The sequence below is a fragment of the Gouania willdenowi genome, chromosome 19 (genome assembly GCF_900634775.1).
Source record: "Gouania willdenowi chromosome 19, fGouWil2.1, whole genome shotgun sequence".
In the NCBI taxonomy this organism is placed as follows: Eukaryota; Metazoa; Chordata; class Actinopteri; order Blenniiformes; family Gobiesocidae; genus Gouania; species Gouania willdenowi.
This window is the reverse complement of record NC_041062.1, coordinates 5137444-5159293: the sequence shown is the minus strand read 5'-3', so window position 1 is coordinate 5159293 and position 21850 is coordinate 5137444. Positions and strand designations below refer to the sequence as shown.

General features: G+C 37.6%; 2 protein-coding genes across 3 annotated transcripts; both read right to left on the bottom strand.

Annotated features, from left to right (window-relative positions):
• Positions 1-1213: 1213 nt before the first annotated feature.
• LOC114481809 (alpha-N-acetylgalactosaminide alpha-2,6-sialyltransferase 1-like) lies at positions 1214-12902 on the bottom strand. Its single transcript, XM_028476847.1, has 9 exons — positions 12893-12902; positions 12574-12794; positions 10841-11003; positions 9714-9876; positions 3608-3746; positions 3392-3495; positions 2730-2813; positions 1476-1575; positions 1214-1387 (listed from the first exon to the last, which is right to left on the bottom strand). Exons 1-9 carry the CDS (start codon positions 12900-12902, stop codon positions 1214-1216), a joined length of 1158 nt encoding a protein of 385 aa, XP_028332648.1.
• A 265-nt stretch (positions 12903-13167) lies between these two features.
• mxra7 (matrix-remodelling associated 7) lies at positions 13168-21517 on the bottom strand. 2 transcript variants are annotated; one of them, XM_028475349.1, is made up of 4 exons: positions 20985-21517; positions 18950-19196; positions 18757-18865; positions 13168-13576 (listed from the first exon to the last, which is right to left on the bottom strand). In XM_028475349.1, exons 1-4 carry the CDS (start codon positions 21237-21239, stop codon positions 13462-13464), a joined length of 726 nt encoding a protein of 241 aa, XP_028331150.1. In that variant the 5' UTR covers positions 21240-21517; the 3' UTR covers positions 13168-13461. The 2 variants fall into 2 exon arrangements, with proteins under 2 accessions (XP_028331150.1, XP_028331151.1); XM_028475350.1 differs by having other exon boundaries at positions 18950-18983; positions 20985-21515.
• Between the last annotated feature and the right edge of the window lie 333 nt (positions 21518-21850).

The following is a 21850-nucleotide window of genomic DNA, read 5'->3' as shown; positions in this document are numbered from 1 at the left end:
GTGGGTGAGTTTTCAGTTGAAGGTCTCGCAAAACTTCCACTACTTTGGGAAAAATAATTAAAAGCTCTTGATATGAGACATTTAATGAGCCTTTTTTTTTGAAAAAGTTGTATATATTAAAGGAAAAACTCCTTTTTTTTTTTACAAGTAGTTTACTAGTACTGTATTTGACTTATGAAGTCCAAAGAATATAAAAAGAGTACCCATGAAGCACATATTGTTCCAATGTACACTTTAATTATTTGTAATGATTTATTCAGTGGTAATTCCTTTCATTGTCCCACCCTAACTCCCTCTCCCCTGTTCACTAAGGTGGAACACTGCTCTCTCTTTTTATATTCTCCTTTTAATTTAGTTTATCTTACTGTTATGGCAATTTTTATATTCATCATCATATCGTCAAATGTATGTTCATGTGTACAATTTGTCATGTTTTAATACATGACTCCATTACTCTTTGCACTTTTGAACAGCTGAATCATGTTAGATTAAACAGTACAGATCGTATTGTACTCAGTGCAACACAGAGTCTCTGCTGAAGGCCAAAACTCAAACTCACATGCAGATATACACGAACGCACACACTATCAAGGATAGATAAGAGTGGCGCCCAATCTTCCTCATAATATACACGTCTTCATCATCCTCAAATATTTCCACTGTTGGGCATCTGACTCCCCCTTCTCCTTACCTCAAGGTGGAACTTCTTATGTTATCTGTATAAAAGATTAAGCTGTGAAACTGTTAAAGGGAGCGGGTCTCTGTCTTCGGATCGCCTGGCCGGGCGGTCACCAATTTTTGTTCCACTTTGTACTCTTTTTTACTTAGTTTTATAATAAACCTTTTTTATAAAATCATCAATGCCTCGCCTGGACTCCATCACTCAACCAGAGCAATAAATCATGTCTCCAAATGAGGTCAACCGCAAATTTGCCGTGACATTACCCTCCTTCAGTAAATGTATTTATTTCATTACAATAATAAAACATGGATAGTTGTCGGAAAAAGATTGACCTTCGACTCGGTGGACATGTAAACAGCACAAAACTTTTTAAACAGCACTTACAATAATTATATATGCTGACTGGTGTAATAAATAAAAATGTGAATAACAAACATTTAAACAAACTACAACCTTAGCCTTTCACAAACCATTTCTTGAAGAATAAACATGTGCCATCACCATAACTTCTTTCTCTGGTGTGATCTTTGCTCAGTTTCTTTGAAACAGCTTGATTATTTTGCTGTCGTGTAGCCTGTGCCACAGATCCTTCTCCACGTTTAAGTCGTGGTTGATGTAGAAAATAACGTTGGTCTTTTGAAACTTCTCGACGTAGTAGTTGGAATATTTGGCATAGTCATTAGTCATAAAACCATAAGCATCCACCTTAGAACAACAGAAAAAAGGACATGATGAAGATATTGTCATCAAAAAATGAGGATCCCATTTCACTTCTACACTGAGGTCGTCTTACTGTGTCACAGGTGTGCAGAGCCAGTAAGAGAGTGAATGCCCCATTGGTTGGTCTGAATAGCCACCAATGTTTTGTTTTCAAAGTTTCAGACATTATAAACCTGGTGACGAGAATAAAAGTCAACACACACCCTTTAAAACCTCCATGTAACCTTATATTCTTAATGCCTGAACGCAACTGATCACTGTTCGCAGTCAAAATATGAGAAGACCTGACACAAAACACCCGTTGAATTTGTCATGGATGTATTTGCATTTCTTCATTAGATAAACAGTCATTGTAAGACTGAAGAGAGCGCTACACAAGTATTCAAAAATGACCAATCTGTGTTTTAGACAGAATAAGTGTTTTTTGTTGTCGTTTTGTACATTTTTATCAAATTTTTTGTGTTTTTTGTAATATTGTTTGGTGTGTTTTTGGTGTTGTTTTATTGTGTTTTTGGAGTCATTTTGAAAATGATTCTCTAAATTTGGGTGTATTCTTTGTGCCGTACACTTGTTGTCACCTTGTTTGTTTCTGGAGTAAATCTGTGTATTTTTGCTGTTGTTTTGTGTATTCTCTGTCATTTTGTGCGTTTTTTGGAGTCATTTTGTGTGTTTACTTTGGGGGGCAGCACAAACTTAGACCGAGGGCCACATTTGGCCCCCGACGGGCAAAACGAAACCACAATATGAGTTCAAAAACACACAAAATGTCAGAAAAATACACAAATTGTCCCCACTGTAATAAAAGTTGCTCATCTCTTCTCAACTCTTAACATTTGTTTCTTTGGAACTGTTTTGTGAACTTATTTATTTTTGTTTTAAAATATATGTACATTTTGTTTTAACCACTTGTGTGAATAGGATGTTGGTTTCAGGATTGTGGTTTTGGAAATAATGGGACTATGTTTTTTAATTCTTGTACTACTATAAAGCTCTTAAAATTGCAGGTTTTGCATTTGATGAAAAGTTATGTACAGATAAAGTTCTGACTGAAGAAATGTTGATAACCTTGGAGAAAAGTGTAAATGTTTCCTATAGTATTCTATAGATATCTAGAAAACAATGAGCCTGATGTAAAAGGAATAAAAGTGTGTATTTGGTGATTTAGATTTCAAGCTGAGGTCAGTAGAGAGACACGATTAGTAATATCTTTTCCTACAAACCAAACACGTGTCTACAGTTTAGTAACAATATAATACATTTCATAATAAAAGCTTAGATTTTTGCATTGAAACCTGTTCAAGTTCACCAAGTTATACTAAACCCTGACCTGTTCCTGAGGTAACGAAGAAAGTCCGGGTGTAGAACGTAGAAGTTGCTTTGGTTGAAGGGGGTGGGATAGTATTTCTGTGGCCTGCAGAGTATGAAAAAAATTTGATCAACGATATTTGAAGGGATTCACACAGATAATGCTTCAACACAAAGCCCCGGGCTCGATGTACAATTAGGGCTGGGCGATATGTACTAAAACTCATATCCAATCCAAATGAAGTCTGAGCAGAAAGACAATTCAGGGTTGAATTTGTTGATGCAAAATGCCACATAGGCACATTTATGAACAAGCATTTGGCCAATATTTGCCACTTTTGTTTTTTTCTCCCAAAGGGACAGTACATGTGAGTGAGTTCTGTAGTGTGGCTTGTTTAGTGGTAGATCGTGGGTTAGGATGCACTTAGAAATCCATCTAACTGGGCTTTTCAAGCTGTTCTGTGAAGTAGCAAAAGTAGCGAGTCCTAAAACAAGTATTTTGATACAAAATAAGCTATCAAAAAATATATATATTTATCGATATAGGCAATATTGTAATTTTCTATATTGCAAAAATAGAAACCGCGATATATCTTGAAACTCGATATATCTCCCAGCCCTATGTACAATACATTATTAGATACATAAAAGGATATTGAAGTATTGCAAAGAGCTGATATTTACTCATAATTGATAAATTCGCCAGCGGACACTCTGTTTCCTTTCAGGAGAGCCTCAATCCAATAGTGATCCCTCATGCCTTCAGGAATCATCACATACTTGATACCCTGTCAACAGAACAACAAGACACAACTATAATGACAACATGTACCGTTAGGAAAAGCATTTAGGAACCATTGTGAATGCATCGTGCAGCCATGGATGGAATTGTGTAAGCACCTCATCGTGGGGGGCAGAGGTGAATCCGTGCTGCGCAAGCTTTTTCACACTATACACGATGGCGTAGCTCGTGTGAACATATACAGACGTTCTTCTTCCAACATCCTCTTCAAAGCCTTTGATTACAGCTCCATTCATCCTGCAGCACATCAAAATAAGAACAGCAACAGTCGCCCATTGGAGGATTTAGATATCTATAATGATGAAGAGGAGGTGTAATTTTGTGGTCATTAGGTGTATTTTTATTGTAGTTTTTTGTGTTTATGGGGTATCTATGTGTGTTTTTGTTGTCATCTTGTGTGTTTTGTTGTAATTCTGTGTATTTTTTTCTCGTGTTTTTGCGTCTTTGTGGGGTTTTTTGTCGTCACATTGTGTGTTGTAGTTGTCATTTTGTATTTTTGTTGTTGTATTTATGTGTTTTTATGTGTGTTTTAGTTGTCATTTGTGTTTTGTTTTTTTTCTTCATGTTTTTGAGTCTTTGTGGGTTTTTCTTGTCAGTTTTCATGTTTTCATCATCCCATTGTGTGTTTTTGCTGTTGTTTTGTATGTTTTTTTTTCATTTTGTGTAATTTTGTTGTCCTTTTCTGATTGGTGCACAAACTGATCGGGATCATTATATTTTTAAAACTGATGCAGAATAAGTATATTGATCTGGACCCCCTCCACAATGTAATAGAATGTTCAATGGCGTAAGATCTACCTTTGGTAAAAAAAAATTTTTTTAAAAAAAAAAAAGTCAAATCCATTAAGTAAGGAACATTCTTACTTCCAGCAACAGCTATTTTAAAAAAAGATCACACATTTCTCAATTCATTGAAATGTAATTCGTATACAATATGTGTTAAAGTGTTTATTATCTTTGAAGTAGACAGGTCTGTTACAACCAGTTGTTATAGTTCAAAAAGGCTCTGAGAATGTTACACACACAGACTGTATGAAAAGATAACAACAGAGAACAAACAAAGAGAGATCGTCAAATACGATGCAGTCAACATGGGACTGAACTACATCCTGCATCAGGACAGTTTCCCTCCCATTGCTAATATGATAGCTGTGTTCATCGCCATGACAACTGTTGTGATGGTGATGAATATTATTTTATGGAGACGGTGTCTGTCCCCCGACCCAAATTTCACAATGATTTTAACATAAAATCAAATAAAAGAGCTATCAATTATAAAAATCTGAAAAAAATTAAAATCTCAAATCTAGAAACACCACAACATAAAACCATTAGATGTGCTCTATTAAATATTAGATCACTGAGATCCAAATCTCTACTAGTAAATGACCTTATCTCAGAAAATAACTTTGATTTATTCTGTTTAACTGAAACATGGCTGTATCAAGATGAATATGTTAGTTTAAATGAAGCCACCCCTCCCAGTCATTTAAATATTCTGAATTTCTATCAGAATTCTCTGAGTTTATATCAAACTTAGTCCTCAGTTCTGATAAAATACTGATAGTAGGAGATTTTAATATCCATGTGGACAAAGATAGTGATAGCCTGAGCTCAGCCTTTATGTCCCTAATAGACTCAGTTGGCTTTTTTCAAACTATTAATGAAGCTACTCATCGTTTAAATCATACTCTTGATCTTGTTCTAACATATGGCCTTGATATTAATGAACTAAAAGTCTACCCTGAAAATCCTCTGCTATCAGATCACTTTTTAATATCTTTTAACATTATCCTAGAGGATCTCGCACTGTGCAATAAAATAGTTACGAGTAGAAATCTGTCCAATAGTGCTGTGGCTAAATTTAAAGAGGCCATTCCTGCTGCCTTAAACTCAGTGCACCATCCAATAAATAACTATGATATTAATTATAACCCCTCTCAACTGGATCTGCTTGTCGATAGGTCTGCTAGTCTACTAAAATCCACCTTGGACTCAATTGCCCCATTGAGGGAAAAAACTATTAAACGTCAGAGGAAAGCTCCGTGGTTTAGCTCTGAAACTCACACACTCAAACAAACAACCCGTAAATTAGAGAGAATGTGGCGCTCCAATAAAACCGAGGAGTCACGAATACTCTGGCAAGAAAGCCATAGTAAATACATGCCAGCCTGACGACATAGTCGATCTACATACTATTCCTCACTAATTGAAGAAAATAAAAATAATCCGAGGTACCTTTTCAGCACTGTAGCCAGGCTAACACAAAGTCAGAGCTCTATTGAGCCCATGATTCCTCTAGCCCTCAGCTGTGAGGACTTTATGACATTTTTTAACCATAAATTCATAAGATTAGCGATAAAATTAGCCACTCCCTGCCTTCACCTGGGCCTGCTGTACCATTAAATGTAAATAGGCCTAATCTAAACTGTTTCACACATATAGGACTTCAGGAACTTAACTCTATTATTTCATCCTCCAAACCATCGACCTGCCTTTCAGATCCAATCCCAACTAAGCTGTTTAAAGAAGTTGTTCCCCTGGTCTGCCCATCTTTGTTGGAGACAATAAATATATCCCTATCAATAGGCTACGTGCCACAGTCCTTTAAAGTAGCTGTAATCAAACCCCTTCTCAAAAAACCTACTCTTGATTCCAGCACTTTAGCAAACTACAGGCCTATATCTAATCTTCCTTTTATTTCAAAGATTCTTGAGAAAGTTGTGGCGGCTCAGCTCTGTGACTTCCTTCAAAACAACAACCTGTTCAAGGACTTCCAGTCAGGTTTTAGAGCTTAACACAGCACAGAGACTGCTTTAGTTAAAGTAACTAATGATCTACTCTGGGCTTCAGATGAAGGACGACTCTCAGTGCTGGTTTTATTAGATCTTAGTGCAGCTTTTGACACTATAGATCACTATATTCTACTAGAGAGATTAGAGGAATTACTTGGAATCACAGGGACTGCCCTAAACTGGTTTAAGTCCTACCTATCTGATAGGTACCAGTTTGTACACGTGAATAATAAGTCTTCTGTGTACACTAAAGTAAGCTACGGGGTTCCTCAGGGCTCTGTGCTAGGTCCAATCCTCTTCTGTATCTATATGATCCCCCTTGGTAATGTTATGAGAAAATACTCTGTTAACTTTCACTGCTATGCTGATGATACCCAACTGTATGTATCAATGAAGCCAGGTGAGACAAATCAGCTATCTAAACTTGAGGCCTGTCTAAAGGACATTAGGGCCTGGATGGACCAAAATTTTCTTCTTCTCAACTCAGACAAGACTGAGGTCATTGTACTGGGCCCACGACACCTTAGAGAAACCTATGCTCTAGCCTAACTGCCCTAGATGGCATTACTCTGGCACGAAGCACAACTGTTAGAAACCTTGGGGTTCTATTTGATCAGGATTTATCCTTCAACTCTCACATAAAACAAACTTCAAGAACTGCCTTCTTTCATCTCCGTAACATTGCTAAAATCAGATCTATCCTGTCTCAGGGCGACGCCGAAAAGCTAGTCCATGCTTTTGTTACCTCTCGACTGGATTATTGTAATTCTCTTTTAGCAGGCTGCCCGAGCAAGTCGCTTAAGACACTTCAGCTGGTTCAAAATGCTGCAGCACGTGTACTGACTAAAACTAGGAGATGAGATCACATTACTCCTGTATTAGCCTCTCTGCATTTGCTTCCCATAAAATAAAGAATAGAATTCAAGATTCTTCTTCTCACTTATAAAGCCCTAAATGGACAGGCACCAGTCTATCTCAAGGAGCTTGTAGTGCCATACAATCCCCCCAGAACACTACGCTCTCAAAATGCTGGACTACTCGTTGTTCCATTTGTCTCTAAAAGTAGTATAGGAGGAAGAGGTTTCAGTTATCAGGCCCCACTTCTCTGGAACCATCTACCAACCACGGTTCGGGGAGCAGACACCCTCTCTACCTTTAAGGTTAGGCTCAAAACATTCCTCTTTGGTAAAGCTTTTAGTTAGGAACCAGCTCATAGCTCATAGTTAAGATGCAATAGGCATAGACTGCCGGTGGGGGGGTCTGGCATGCTCGGTTGGAGAGAGGTTGGAGAGGGCGTTAAGAGAGCGGTCATTTAGGTTAGAGAGGGACCGGAGAGGGTCCCATTCCTCTCTCAAACACTCCCTCTATGTCTGCTTCTTCCCTTGTGTGTTTGCTCCTGTACTCCTTCTGGCTTTTGTCTTGCAGGTCCGTGCGATCCTCAGTGTGGAGTTACAGAGTCTCAACAAATCTGTCTCCACCCTTTCCTCTGCACACACCCAACACAGCATAACGTGGATGGCTGTTCATCATAGGAATGGGATCAACACAAGGTTCCTGCTGCTTAACAGAAGGTTTTCCTTGCCGCCATGATGAATTCATGTTGGGTGTGGGATACATATGTATGTGCATATACGTATATATGCATATGTGTGTATCCATAAAATGAAGAGTCCGTCCTTAAGACTGCTCTACTGTAAAGTGTCTTGAGATACCATTGGTATGATTTGGCGCTCTACAAATAAAAGATTGATTGATTGATTGATTGACCTTGACTCCCCACGCATACGCTAGGATCCTGTTTGTGGATTTCAGCACTGCGTTCAACACCATCATCCCAGACATCCTTCACCAGAAGCTCACCCAGCTCACAGTGCCAGCCTCCACCTGTCAGTGGATCACCAACTTCCTGACTGACAGGAAGCAGCAAATAAGGCTGGGAAGCATCACATCCAGCACCCGGTCACTCAGCACTGGCGCCCCCCAGGGGTGTTCGCACCACCGTCATCTGTCTCATCCGGGACGGGGACGAGTCTGCCTTCAGACGGGAGGTGGAACAGCTGCAGTCAGAACCATCTGGAGCTGAACATGCTCAAGACTGTGGAGATGACAGTGGACTTCAGGGGAACCACCCCCCACTTACTGACTTACTGGATTTCATGTGTTCATAAGCATGATTTATAAAGTCACTTAAATAATTCATCCTACAGCACAATAGATCCTTGTTTGCATCTATTTTAGGCAAAACTTAGTGAATGTCTTTCAGAAAAGAAATCAGGGTTTAACGCCTAAATTTGAATTCAAGTAAATGGTTTTAGGTGATTTATTATGGTGACTTTTTCACCTTAATAAATCCTTCTTATATTCCCTGTGAGGGTAATACAAGTGTTTATGGGGTGGTTGGCGGGTCTTTCATCCCCCCCCTGCTGTCTCTGGCCACAAAACTGCACTTGCAACTTTCCCTGGCAATGACCCGGTTCCAGCCGTGCAGCTCTGCTCTCGTTCTCGTGAGAACACGTACTGCTTTACGGCAGCTCAATACACACTAAAGGTGCGTTCACACCAAACGCGACTGCAGTTACTTCAATCGCCCGTGATGAGTCACTTGAGCACAGTCACTCCATCACTTCATCATATACCAGGAAACAATTGTGTGTATGTGTGTATGTGTGTCTGCGCAGTAGGATGAGGGGAGACAACTGGCTGATCACTTCACTTATCATAAACAGCGCCGCTTTTAGGGTATAAAAGATCAACTTATGGAGTTACTAAAGGATGAGTTCACTCAGAATGTAGGCTTATTCAAGATTAACCGCTTTATTTCCCCCCGGTATGTTTAGGAAGTAACCAGTAACTTTTACCTGGAGTACCATTTAATTCAGCTACTTCTTACTTGTACTTGCGTATTTTGTCTACTTGTACTTGAGTACAATTTCAATCAAGTAACAGAACTTCTACAAGAATAGGATATATCTCTTCACACCTCTGGCTATAAATGACTACATCCTGGTCCTCAAGAGCCACTATCCAGCATGTTTTAGATGTTTCCCTCTTCCAACACACCTGATTGAAATGACCAGGATCGTTATCAGGCTTCTGCAGAGCTTGATGACGAGTTAATCATTTGAATCAGGTGTGTTGGAAGAGGGAAACATCTAAAACATGCTGGATAGTGGCTCTTGAGGACCAGGATTGGCCACCCCTGCATGCTATGTCTTTGGTTTATTGTGGTTTTGTTCCTGTTTTATGTAATCTGATTTGCTCAGATCAACATCACAAAGGACAATGATTAAAGTCAAATATTGTTTTAATATCGGTAACCAATGTACTTGGCCCCATATCAAATAAAACATCCTTCTGCCAGTTATATTTCCTTCACACCAGGACTCATGCAGCTCAACTAGTTTCTTACCGGAAAACATAATCGTGTGCGTCGATTTCTTCTCCCATTTTGGAGCCGTAGAGAATTCCTCCAGTTCCCACCACGGCACACGTCACACAACCATCCCCGCCTGCTTTTGGATGCAGCAGGGGCTCCTTTGGTTTTGGGATAAGCTTCACTGAGGCCATTACCTCTGCAAGAAAAGAATGATGAGGATGTTGTGTTTCAAGCTCAAAACCATAGGAAAAAATTGTTTCATTTTTGCAAAGACAAATACCAGATACTATGGTTTCAGATGCAACGTTAAGTGAGCAAAACGTGCATGCACTGATCATTAACATGATTCAAACAAAACAGCAGCCGATGCATCATGGAAAGACAAACTCCTGTGGTCTGGCAGCTGTTACACCAGCAAGTTAGTTTTGTATTCTTTTTTAATAATATATATATATATATATATATATATATATATATATATATATATATATATATATATATATATAATTTATGCAGACCACCTTCTTTTAGGAAACTTAATTTGATCTCCTGCCATGTTTCGACTGTCAACTGCCAGTCATCTTTAGAGGCATCTGCTGACACTTAAAACACAGAAAATAAAGAAGACAAAAAGAATCATTGCTGGAATTATTACGCAGAAGTCAAGGAAACTCCAAAGGACACATCAAAGCGATCAGCAGACGGCTCTGACAAAGACGGGTGGTTTAAAGATGAAACATGTCAGGAGACTAAAGTAAAATCCCTAAGGAACAGTTGTCTAAACAAATGAAACTTCAACTTATTAAAAAAAGAAGACAAATATTATCTTGCTGGAATTATTACGCGGAAGTTAAGGAAACTTCAAAGTGTTTGGCAATCGTCAGTCGAGACATGTCAGGAGATAAAAGTCAATTTCCAGAGGAACTGTTGTCTGAATCAATTAAACCCTAACATATTATTAAAAAATAATCTTGCTGGACTTAGTACATGGAAGTCAAGAAAACTTCAAAGGACACATCAAAGCCATCAGCAGACACCTCTGAAGAAGACTGGCAGTTGTCAGTCGAAACGTGTCAAGAGATCAAAGTACATTTCCTGAAAAAAGTTATCTGAACAAATGAAACCTTAACATATAAAGCAGCTGTTTTTTTTTTGCTCACCTTTATATTCATTCTGCATGAAACCGAACGGCCCCGTGAAATGCGAGAGTCGGTTCCACTCGCTCATGTTAAGGTCGTCCTTCTGCAGAAACAAACGACTGTTGGGGAGAAAATCCTTCCTGAAGGTCTCATCCTTGGAATGACGCAGAGACCGAGCACATGTCTGAGGAGTGAAGAGAAGTGCTGACTTTATTATAACTGTCAGGGTTGGGGTCAATTACATTTTTTAGTCACAATTGCATCTTCAGTTATCCATGTTCAATTACAATTAATGTGACCAGCATTTTTTCCTTTTACAATTAAATTACAATCATTTTTTATCCTCAGAAAGTCAATTACATTCCTAAACAAAAGGCCAATTTCAAGTAATCATAATTACTGAGCCTGAAATAAATAGCCTCATAGAAGTTAACCTTCCTCTTGTGTTAGCTTTCTGTTAGTATCGCTTATGATAACAAAATCAATGGTAAAATACACTAATAATGATTTATCATCTAATTTATTTCCTATCTATTGGTTACCTTGTTAGGCTTCCTGATCAATTAATATATTGGGATTAATATTTTTGGTGTGAGAGTCTGAGCCTTTTTTGTGCGTGTATGCACCTATTCATTTTTTTAAAAAAGCTTGATATGAAACATTCTTAACTACTTAGAACTGTAACATGGTTCCCCAGTTTTGTGTTTTGACATGATTTAAATAATTATCATGGATTTTGTCATTACTAAGTCAATTATCTAAACTCAAATATAATTTTTTTACGACTCCGACCCTTGTCCGCAACAGTTTTTTAAAGTTCCAATTATAGTATAATAATTATACCATAATTGGTCAGCGTGATCGTGGTTTGGTAACGGAGAAGACAAACAGAACGGCGCAAAACAAATAATAGGATCTGAAAATAAAGAGTAAAATTTGCTGGGAAAAACAAACAAACAAACACGTGGAGATACTCATCGGGTGTTGAAAAATCTGAACTATAAAAAAAAAAGAAGGCTGCTGCCAACACTGGGGAAAATGTAGATGAAAGAGGATCTGAAAAGAAGAAGAAATTGAGGAGTTTTTAATACTAAATGGATGTCGGGTCGTGAGTGGCTGGTATTCGACCATTTGTTCACCTTTAAAATGTGCACTATATAGTCCTCAACAGTACAAAGAAATTCTCAACAGTACATGTAATTCTTTTTACTGATTACTTCTATTCTTTTTAACTTCAAACCGTATTCCAGGGATCCAATTTTGATCTGAGTTAAGTTTGTTTATTAAATAATGGGAATATACTTTACAAAAGGTTCACTTCTCCGATACACCTAAAGTTACATATTGCACCTTTTAGGCATCGTTACAACATTGCTTTTAAATTAAATGTTAATTTTTTATTACAATGTTATTGTATTTCTGAAATCAACTATAATAAAAAAACTATTTAAAGAAACATGAATGCTTAAATCTATTCCGTGGGACTCATAATGTAGTTTATTTACATTGGGAAAAATTTGGCTTGTGGAAAATGGAGCTGGCTGTTTATAATAGACCCCAACTCTGGTAACTATTGATCAAATTGTGATGCTTTAGAGAAAGGAAAGTAGTCAATACAGTTAATATGAAACCCAACAGTTTCCAAGTTTAGCATGCAGTCTTCAAAAAGAAAATCTGTGCAGGTCACAATGAAAGCAAGCTCATAACAGAAGGCTAGTTCAATTTGTTGGTTTGTTCAGTCTTGTTTTACTTACTGTCGGCCAAGGTGAGGATTTCAAACTATAAACATTCTCAAAATCCCACTGAGGATAAGCCGTGAAGTTTTTTTTGTAGAGGATGGGCATGGGAGTGTCTGGAGTCTGCTGAGAAGTGTCAGTCGTTTTCTTGGATGTGGTCGGATCAGGATGGGATGTTGTTGAGTGTCGTCCCCTTTCGTCCAACACTTTGCTCCCACTTTCTTTCCCTTGGCTTGTGTCTGACGAAGCGGTCCGGCTAGGTCGAGCCGAAAATGAAATTTCAGAAAACTCTCCACCTGTACTTTTGCGTTAAAATTCAGAGCAGAGCTGAACTTACCTGGGGACATTGTAGAAATTTTCCCATTTTAGGAAATAAAGAAATGTGCCGATGAATAAGAGGAAAAGCAAAGATAATGTCTTGGAGACGTGCATAGCCATACCTGAGAGCTAACTGCTTGGCTGTTTAATTAAACACCTACAGATATTTGCTTTCCCTTCAGTTAATTGGTTAGGGGTATTACCTTGTAACGACAGAAAAAAAAGAAAAATGAGATTGGCCGTCATTCTGTTTACCAACAGGGGTTAAAATAAATAGCACTGTACACACACAGCTTTAATAATCAGGTTTATTGTACAGGAAAGGGAATATCATACAGATGCAACTTAGCAGGAGTGATTCCAGATACACACTCGGAACTAAACCTATAAAAAACATTTTTAAGTTATTACATAAAACTAACAAACGTTCATCCTGTGTTCCTTTGGAGGCTTTTTTTTGTTTTTGTTTTTGTAGATGAGCCAGAGGGAATAAAACTTGACCGATTGGCCTTCAGTCCTTTGGTAGAAGCTCTCAGACTACAGAGTGCAGTCATGGTAAGGTAGGGAGGTCAGAACCGTGAGGTGCAATCAGATGGAGTATAGCCGGAGCTGCTCCTCCATGTCCCCCTCTGACACATCCCCAAAAGTCTCCTTGTTGTCTTTCAACAGCTGGAAGATGGCAGCGAGCTGCTCCCGTTGCACCCTGGGAGGAAGAATATTTAGAATGTGATGAATTTGAGGTAAAATTGGACAACATTTAGTCATTTTTTGGGATTTAAAAAAAAAAAAAATGGTTTCAATGTGTCTCTCAAATTAATAGCACTGCACACATGGCAGACGTCTATTGCAGACATAGGCGACTGGCGTCCCCTTGGTCTAATTTTGTGCGGCCCCCCAAATGTAAATGACTTCAAAACACAAAATGTCACAAAAATACACAAAATGGCTCCAAAAATTCTTAAAAGATATATACAAAATGACAACAAAAACACAGAATGAGAGATAAATACACAAAATGGCACCAGAAACACACAAAACGGCAACAAAATCCCAAAATCGCTAAAAATTAAATACATGATACTGAGAAGACACCGACAACAAAAAATACACAAAAATGACCCCAAAATGAGAGACAAAAACACAGCATGACAGTCAGAACACACAGAATGAGAAATAAATATACTAAACGACACCAGAAACACACAAAATGACAACACATTTTAAACTAAATGATACCAAAAACCCAGCAATAACAACAAAATAGATACAAATGAGAAAGAAAAAAAAATGACAGTAAAAAACACACTAAATGACAAAACAAATATGTACAAAAATGACTAGGGAAGTAACGATTCACTCAACTCCCGATACGATTCGATTCACGATACTGGGTTCATGATACGATTCTCTCACGATTGATTTTACAACATGGGACTGAAGTCAAATGTTGACTGAAAAATATTCCCCTTTTTTTTGGGAAAATACTGTATTATTTTCCTTTTATTTTTAATTGTCAAAAGAATCCCTTGATAAACTATTCAAAACAATGCAATTTGTACAACAATGCATAGGTATCACGATTAACTGCCTTACGATTAATCGTTACATCCCTAAAAATGACAATAATAATTTTTGGATTAAGTTCTAAATGGTGACATAATGTTTCCCTCATTTTTGAGGCTCCCCGTTGTGATCAAAGTTATCCATCTTTGATCCATTGAAGGTCCTTTATGTTGATCTTGATATTGTGCAGCAGTGACTTTGAACCAGAATCGTCTTTACGGTAATTGTACTGAGGAAAATAATATTTTTGGTTCATACTGTCCATCCCTACTTCATAAAAATCAATGAAAAACAAACAAAAAAAATACATCAATGGGGAAATGTAGTTGTCACAGTAGCATTTATACAGGGATAGAGTTTTAACTTGTAGTTAAAGTAGAAGAAAAGCAAGAAAAATGATTCCGTCTCTGAATTTAATCCCTGATTTCAGGCCTTCACACGTAGACCGAAACATTCATTAAGTGAGACGCAAACGGTGGTAAAGGAGGATTAGGCATAGATGAAAAGCAGCAAAGTGAGATCAAGGTGTGGCTGTGGAGGAATTTTTAAAGTAAAAAAAAAACACAAGGCAGCTATTCTGGATCAGCAGGGTCATTCCCAGATAGTGAGTACCAAGGAACTTCAACATCACAGAGATCATCTGGGATTACATGTGAAGAATGAAGGATAGAGGAGACGCACACGCACAAACGATGTGTGCTTTGTTCAAACACACCTAGGCCGGATATTTCAACGCCTGTGTTAGTGTATGCCACCAGAGCAAAGTGAGGTCACGACCAAATATTGGTTTTATTCCTATCTCTCTTCTATAAGTTCATAGTGTTGAGTGCTTATGGAAAGTAAACAACGGTGTTTGTTCATTTTTTAAGCCTCTCCCATTCATCTGTTAAAGAAAACTCAAAACAACTGTCACTGAAAAATGACTCATTGGTAATTAGTAAAAAGTTACTAATTAAAGTGGCCAAAAAAGTGGTAAAATGTGTCAATATTGGCTTAAAAGTGGCAGAAATGGGTAAATGTAATTTAAAGAGTAGAACAATTAGTTTAAACTGGCAAATAAAGGGCATGATAAATCTTAGGTTAAAATGGCAAAAAGTAAGCATTAAATATGGTGAAAATGGCATTGAAATTAGATGAAGTGGCAGAAATGAGAGCAACAATGCATTAAAAGGAGCAAAAACATGGCAAGAAAAGGTGATGAAAATAGGTTAGAATATGGCTCGTTTGGTGTAGTTGCAAAAAAAAAAAAAAACGGTAAAAATAAGCAAAAACTGACTCAAATTTTTTCAAAAAAGATTCTTAGTGTAGTTCTACTCCTATGGTTGAAGTGGGTGTTTGCTACATTATAGTTTCCTGTTCTGGAAAATGACAATAAACTCATTACAGTCACATAATTCAAACATTGTGCATTGTGTGAATGAAACTTTCCATGCAAACAAAGCGTGTGTACACGAATCTCGGGAAAAGCAAGTAGCTTAAAAATGGGTGTCGGTGCAAGCCCTCGAATGCTTTTTTCTAAGTGAAAACAAGCTCATTCACCTCAGGACGTTATTGTGTAGTTTTACATTGACTCCCTCTTGTGGTTAAACAGAGAAAAGCCCTATGAGGACCACAGGAGACACAATCAACACCTGGTGGGACTGAACATGTGAGGATGACACAAAAACAAGGCCACAAGAGGAGGACTGAGTGGGTTCAGATGGTGACGACACACAACATGTATAAATCAGTCTCTTCATGGCCACTTAGTCATCAGCTGATGGAGCAGAAGTTCCCCACCAGGGGCCGAAGGTGTGATTATAAAATTGGTCCGTTTGGATTAATTTTCACACAGTGGCCACAAAGTGACTCTCCTGGGATGGACAGGTGAGCATAACTCATACTTTACCACAAATCTGCTTCTCTGTCAGTGTTAGAGACAGCTGAAGCCGAAGTGTATCCTGCAATGATAAAAGCAGGGCAGGCAGTGTGGCGTTGAAATCATGGCCAAAGCCTCACAAAACATGTTTTAATCAACAAACTCAGTGTGGTTTGCAAATACAAAACATAATTCACAAACTAATGGATTTTGTTTTGCAAATAGGAAACGTACCCATCAGACAAATGTGTATTTTACTACTCTATATTGTAATTTGTTTTACTGTAAGTTATGTTTCTACTGACCTTTAAACTCTTTGCATACTTTTTTTAATCATGATTTAATGTTCCACAAACCAATGAATTCTGTTTTGCAAATAAGAAATGTACCAATCAAACAATAATGTATTTTACTACTCTATATTGTAATTTGTGTTGCACTGTAAACTCTTTGTGTATTGTTTTATCTTGACTTACTGTTCCACAAACTAATGCCTTCTCTTTTGCAAATAAGAAATATACCTATCAAATAAATATAACAAATTACTATTATGTATTGTAATTTGGGTTTTACTATAAGTTATGTTCCTACTGACCTTTAAACTCTTTTAAGCATTTTTTACTATAATCCCGCACACCTACGTCTATTGCTGTTAAAAATAGAATTAATGTGCACTGTCCCCAGAAAATACATAAATAATAAATGAAATATACAGCATGTTTTACACATACAATTTTTTTTTTTTTAATTACAATTTTTTTTTTAAAAATATCTTTACAAAACAGGATATTTTGTGTGTGAATCTGCAAGACAGAAAATTAATGCCAAAAGGCATGTAACCGATTTTCAATGTTGTAGTTTTTTTTGGTACTTTAATGAGTTTTTTGTAACTGTCACATGATTTTTGTACTAGAATTATATATATATTAAGCAGAATTACGCAAACATGATAAACATCGTACTACTTTATTTTTGCAAGAACAAAGCAAGTTGTCACAAAAAAGATTGCAGTTCTAATAGTGTTAACATTTCAAAGAAAAAATAAACACATTTGTAATTGTATGTGTAAAACATGCTGTATTTGTTTGATAGGTGTGTTTCTTATTTGCAAAACAAAATGCATCTGTTCATGAATGAAGTTTTGCATTAGTGTGTTTTGTGTGTTTGTGAGGTTTAGCCATGATTTTAACCCCTTAATGCAGACACATGGAGCTCTGCTTCCTCTAAACCTGGTGTCCTTAGCCTGCTAATACCTGGCAAAAACACAACGTCGCCTTACCCTGTCTAGCCTAAAGCTGACAGTGATACAGCGCCTGCATTTGGTGAGTAAAACGCCAACAACACAAACACACGTGAAGCGGCATGAGGAGGTACAGGAGGGGGAGGAGCCAACACACAGGAAAGACATGGGACAACAAAAGCGACCTTCAACAGCAAGAAAACATCTACACAGTGTCTGGGATTTATTTTCAAGTGAGGCTGTGGGGGGTTACTTTCACAATAAAAGCACTGAAAGGTAACGACAACTGCAGTGATTCTTTTAACTCTGTTAAAGGGTTAAACAATGACTTCAAAATAAACTTGGAAGGCCATATAAACAATATTAGTTTATCAAACTTGTCATTTTCAAAACTAAAAGGGACAGGAAATTCCTTTTTTCCCCCCAATCGAAACAAACATTTTAATAATGATGTAATAACATAGATATTCATAGATAGAAATCAGTTCAGATGGACAATGAATGCTTTCTCATAAATCCAGAAGCTGCTAGAAATTATTTTTTTAATCAGATAAAGACATAGTGTAGGCCTCATAGATCAATGAATCAAATAAAAAAATATGTAAACAGTTAAAATTGATGCTCAAAAGTTTGTCTTGGAATCCCGTAGATGGATAAATGGAAGTGTTTATACTTCATTCTTAATTTCTTTCTTTTACAAAAAAAAAAACAAAACACTTTTGACATTATCCTGCTAACATAAATAAACATTGATTGATTTTAAACATTCAACTTATTAAATATTCAGCTGTCTGATGGTTAATGCTAGGCTAATGCTAACGCTAGTTAAGCTATTGTTCGGTTTATGCTAATGCTAGTTTAATGCCAGGTTAATGCCAAAGCTAGATAATGCTCATTATTGCTATTTTAATGCTAATGCTAGATAATGCTCGCTAATGCTATTGCTTGGTTAATGCTAATGTTAGTTTAATGTTTATGCTAGATAATGCTAATGTTAATGCTAGGCTAATGCTAATGCAATGATGCAGGCCAGCATCTGCATCCTCACTTGCATTTTCTTCAGGAAATGCAAATATTCGAGTCATATTTGCCACCTCTACAGTTCTCCCATGCATCATTCATAATGGATGCATATATTGAATGTATTGCAGGTTCAGTTGGGAATAAGCAGGAAACCATTTTAGTAAAAGATGTTTAATGTGTGGTCACAGCTGTCACTGACCTCTGTTCCTCCTCCAGCTCCTCTTTAGACATCATGGTCTCTAGATGGTGGGACCGGGCCCTTCCAGGAACGTACTTCAAGGAATCATTTGAATCTAATTCCAGAGTGTCTGTTTCGCAGAAAGAAAAACACTGATTAGAACTAAATCCATGACGTTATTTTACCCACATGTGAGATAAGTTTGAACCCTCACCGGTGAAGTCTGGGCTCTCTGTGGCTTCTTCAGTCTGAGGGCGAGAGAAAGCACACTTTAGGAGCTCTGTGTCAGAGAGAGCAATAAACGACCTCCGTCCCGTCCCTGACGAGGCCTCGGACGGCGTCTCTACGTCTAGGTTTGTGTTTTGGGATCCAGGCCTGGACAAAGGCAGGCTGGATGGGGCAGAGGACGGCTCCAGGGCTGGGTCCTGCTCCTCTGTGTAAAGGTGGGTGTGTGCTGCCCCCTGTCGGAGAGTTCAGAGCAGCGCACTATTACTGTCAGGATGGGGGCCAATTACATTTCTCCCATTACAATTACGTCCTCAATTATCTATGTTCAGTTACAATTAATCACAGTTACTGAGCCTTTAATAAATAAGCCCATAAAATGAAACCGTAATAATAATAATAATGTTTGACATTATGTTAAGATATTGACATATCGGCTCAAAAATCCAACATTGTGCACCCCTAATGTGTAATAATAATAAGTCAATCCTTCTTGCTGCACTAAGGAGACGCCTCCTTTTGGATTTCAGGTAACCTTTCAGTCCTTAATGAGGATTAGATCTGCTAAAAACAGGTCAGAGGTTGTGACTTGCAGAGAGGAGCCTTCTTGTGTTTGTCCTTTCAAATTAAAAGCAAAGCCAAGTTGTATCTCACATTTAATCAGCCTAAAAGAAAATAGTTCTCTTCATCTGTATCCCAGTTACAATATATTTTCTTTTGCAAGGCTACATGTTGTTAGGGCTTTCCACAGTCGTGTGTCAGACCGTGGCATTTAAGCTACTTATGTGCTGTACTTAGGTAATGTTTGAACATGCACGTCTCCACTGTGGTGTCCAGCACTCGTGGAATCCCTTAGTTGACTTAGTATTTTAAATTATATATCAATATATCATCATTTTCCCAGCTTAATTCCATCCAAATGTATTTGATTTACTTTGTGTTTTTATCACAATGAAACCAAACAGTATTTGTTAGTAATATAAAAACACAAGATATTCATTAAAATAATATTATAACGACTGATCTTTATTAGGACTGTATTTAATTAAAGTTCAGCAAAACAAAAAGGAGAATGAGAAAAGTGGAATAAGAAACAGAAAACAGATCAAAACATAGGCATAACAACGCATTAATGATGTAGATTTAAACATTTCTTAGAAAGCAACAATTAGTATTTCACTGAAATTATGTTGCTGTAATTGATTATATTGTTTTAGCCGTTAGTAATAATAAATAATACCGGTTTGTGGGTAGTGTTTTTAATTTATTATTCTATCATCATCATCATTTTCCCAGGTTGATTTAATCCAAATTCATTTCATTTATTTTCATTTTATTGTTTGTTAAATCACATTGGATAGAGAAACGTATATTATTCGTTAGTAATCAAAATTGTAATCCAAAATAACCCACAAGACATTAATTCAAAGTACATTGGAACAAATGATAATCTTTATTTGGATAGTTCCTAATGGAAGAAGAAAAAAGAAGATATATTGTTTGGCCTTATTGACTATCCATCTGTAAGAAAGAAACAATTCTATATAATTAACCTTATTATACTTTTAACTAAATGATATATTCACAAATGCCGATATGAAAACCAATTAAACACTCCACTAATATGAAAGCCAATTTGATTTATGCGTTCTCTTCAATATTTTTGGATAATGTTTAACTCTGCCTCTGTATGTTTGTATATTATGGCAGTATTTGTTTTATGTTTTTGAATAAAGTTTAAAAAAAAACAATGCGTCAATTAAGGAGATTATATTAAAACATTTCTTAAAAAGCAACAATTGGTATTTCAAGGCATTATTAAGATTATATTGCTTTAGTAGACATTTTCCAAATGTGACGATTAAACTTTAGCTCCTCCCACTCCTGCGTGTTTGTTATTATCAATTATTAATGATTCATTCTAAGTATTCCCTGACCCCGGTCCTTAAAGTGGACTGGACCCGGATCATCGGACAGATTAGGAGATAATTACTCCCTGAAACCGTTAAACACTGACCACTTACTGACTGCACAGATTTCACCACCTCCCAGTGGTCGTGGGCGCTGCCGCTCATCTCACACCAGTCCTCCGCCTCCTTCTTCTTCTTCGTCCGCTCCGGTATGTGTCCGTTTAGCATCGACTCGGACCCCGCGGAACGGAAGAAGGAGAGCCTGGAGGCGGACTCCGCTCCGGGGGAAGAGTCGCTGAGCAGCGACGTCGCCACTACGATGGCGAGCAGCGTGAAAATAACGGCGGAAAGCACGAGAGTCACGTCCATGGCTGTTTTACCTGTCCCCGAATCCTCCTCAGCAGGAGTTCACTCAGCCATACCTGCTCAGAGTGAATGTGTGACGGTCTAATAACAAACACGGAGTGGACGCGCAGGGATACGTCACATCCTCTGGCTCCGCCCCCCCACCCGGACCGTAGGTCAGGTGTACCGGCACGGGCGCACTGCAACGTGCCCGGGAGATGGGCTCCTTGCCACCGGCGTAATCTCATCACCAGAAACGGTCACCGACTGCACACCGCGTACCGGGACCAGAGCCAAGACAGGACGGGGTCCAACTGCACATTGCAAAGGGTACCCGGAAACTGTTAAATTAATTTCAAAATAATATCAAAACGTCCATTTTTTTCTCTCCCCCCTCCTCTATCTATTTTTGAAAAATATGTAAATAACTGTACTACTACTCACTAAAATACTATCATTTCTTTAAAGAGGATTACTTGATGCAGTGGTGTCCATTTAATCAAATTGTATTACATTGACATATCTTTTTAAAATATATAATTCAATCCCCAGATAACTTTGGCCCATTAAAGATTAAGGAACTTTTATGTACTGTAATTCTTTTACTGAATCTACATCTAATTCAGACTTTAACT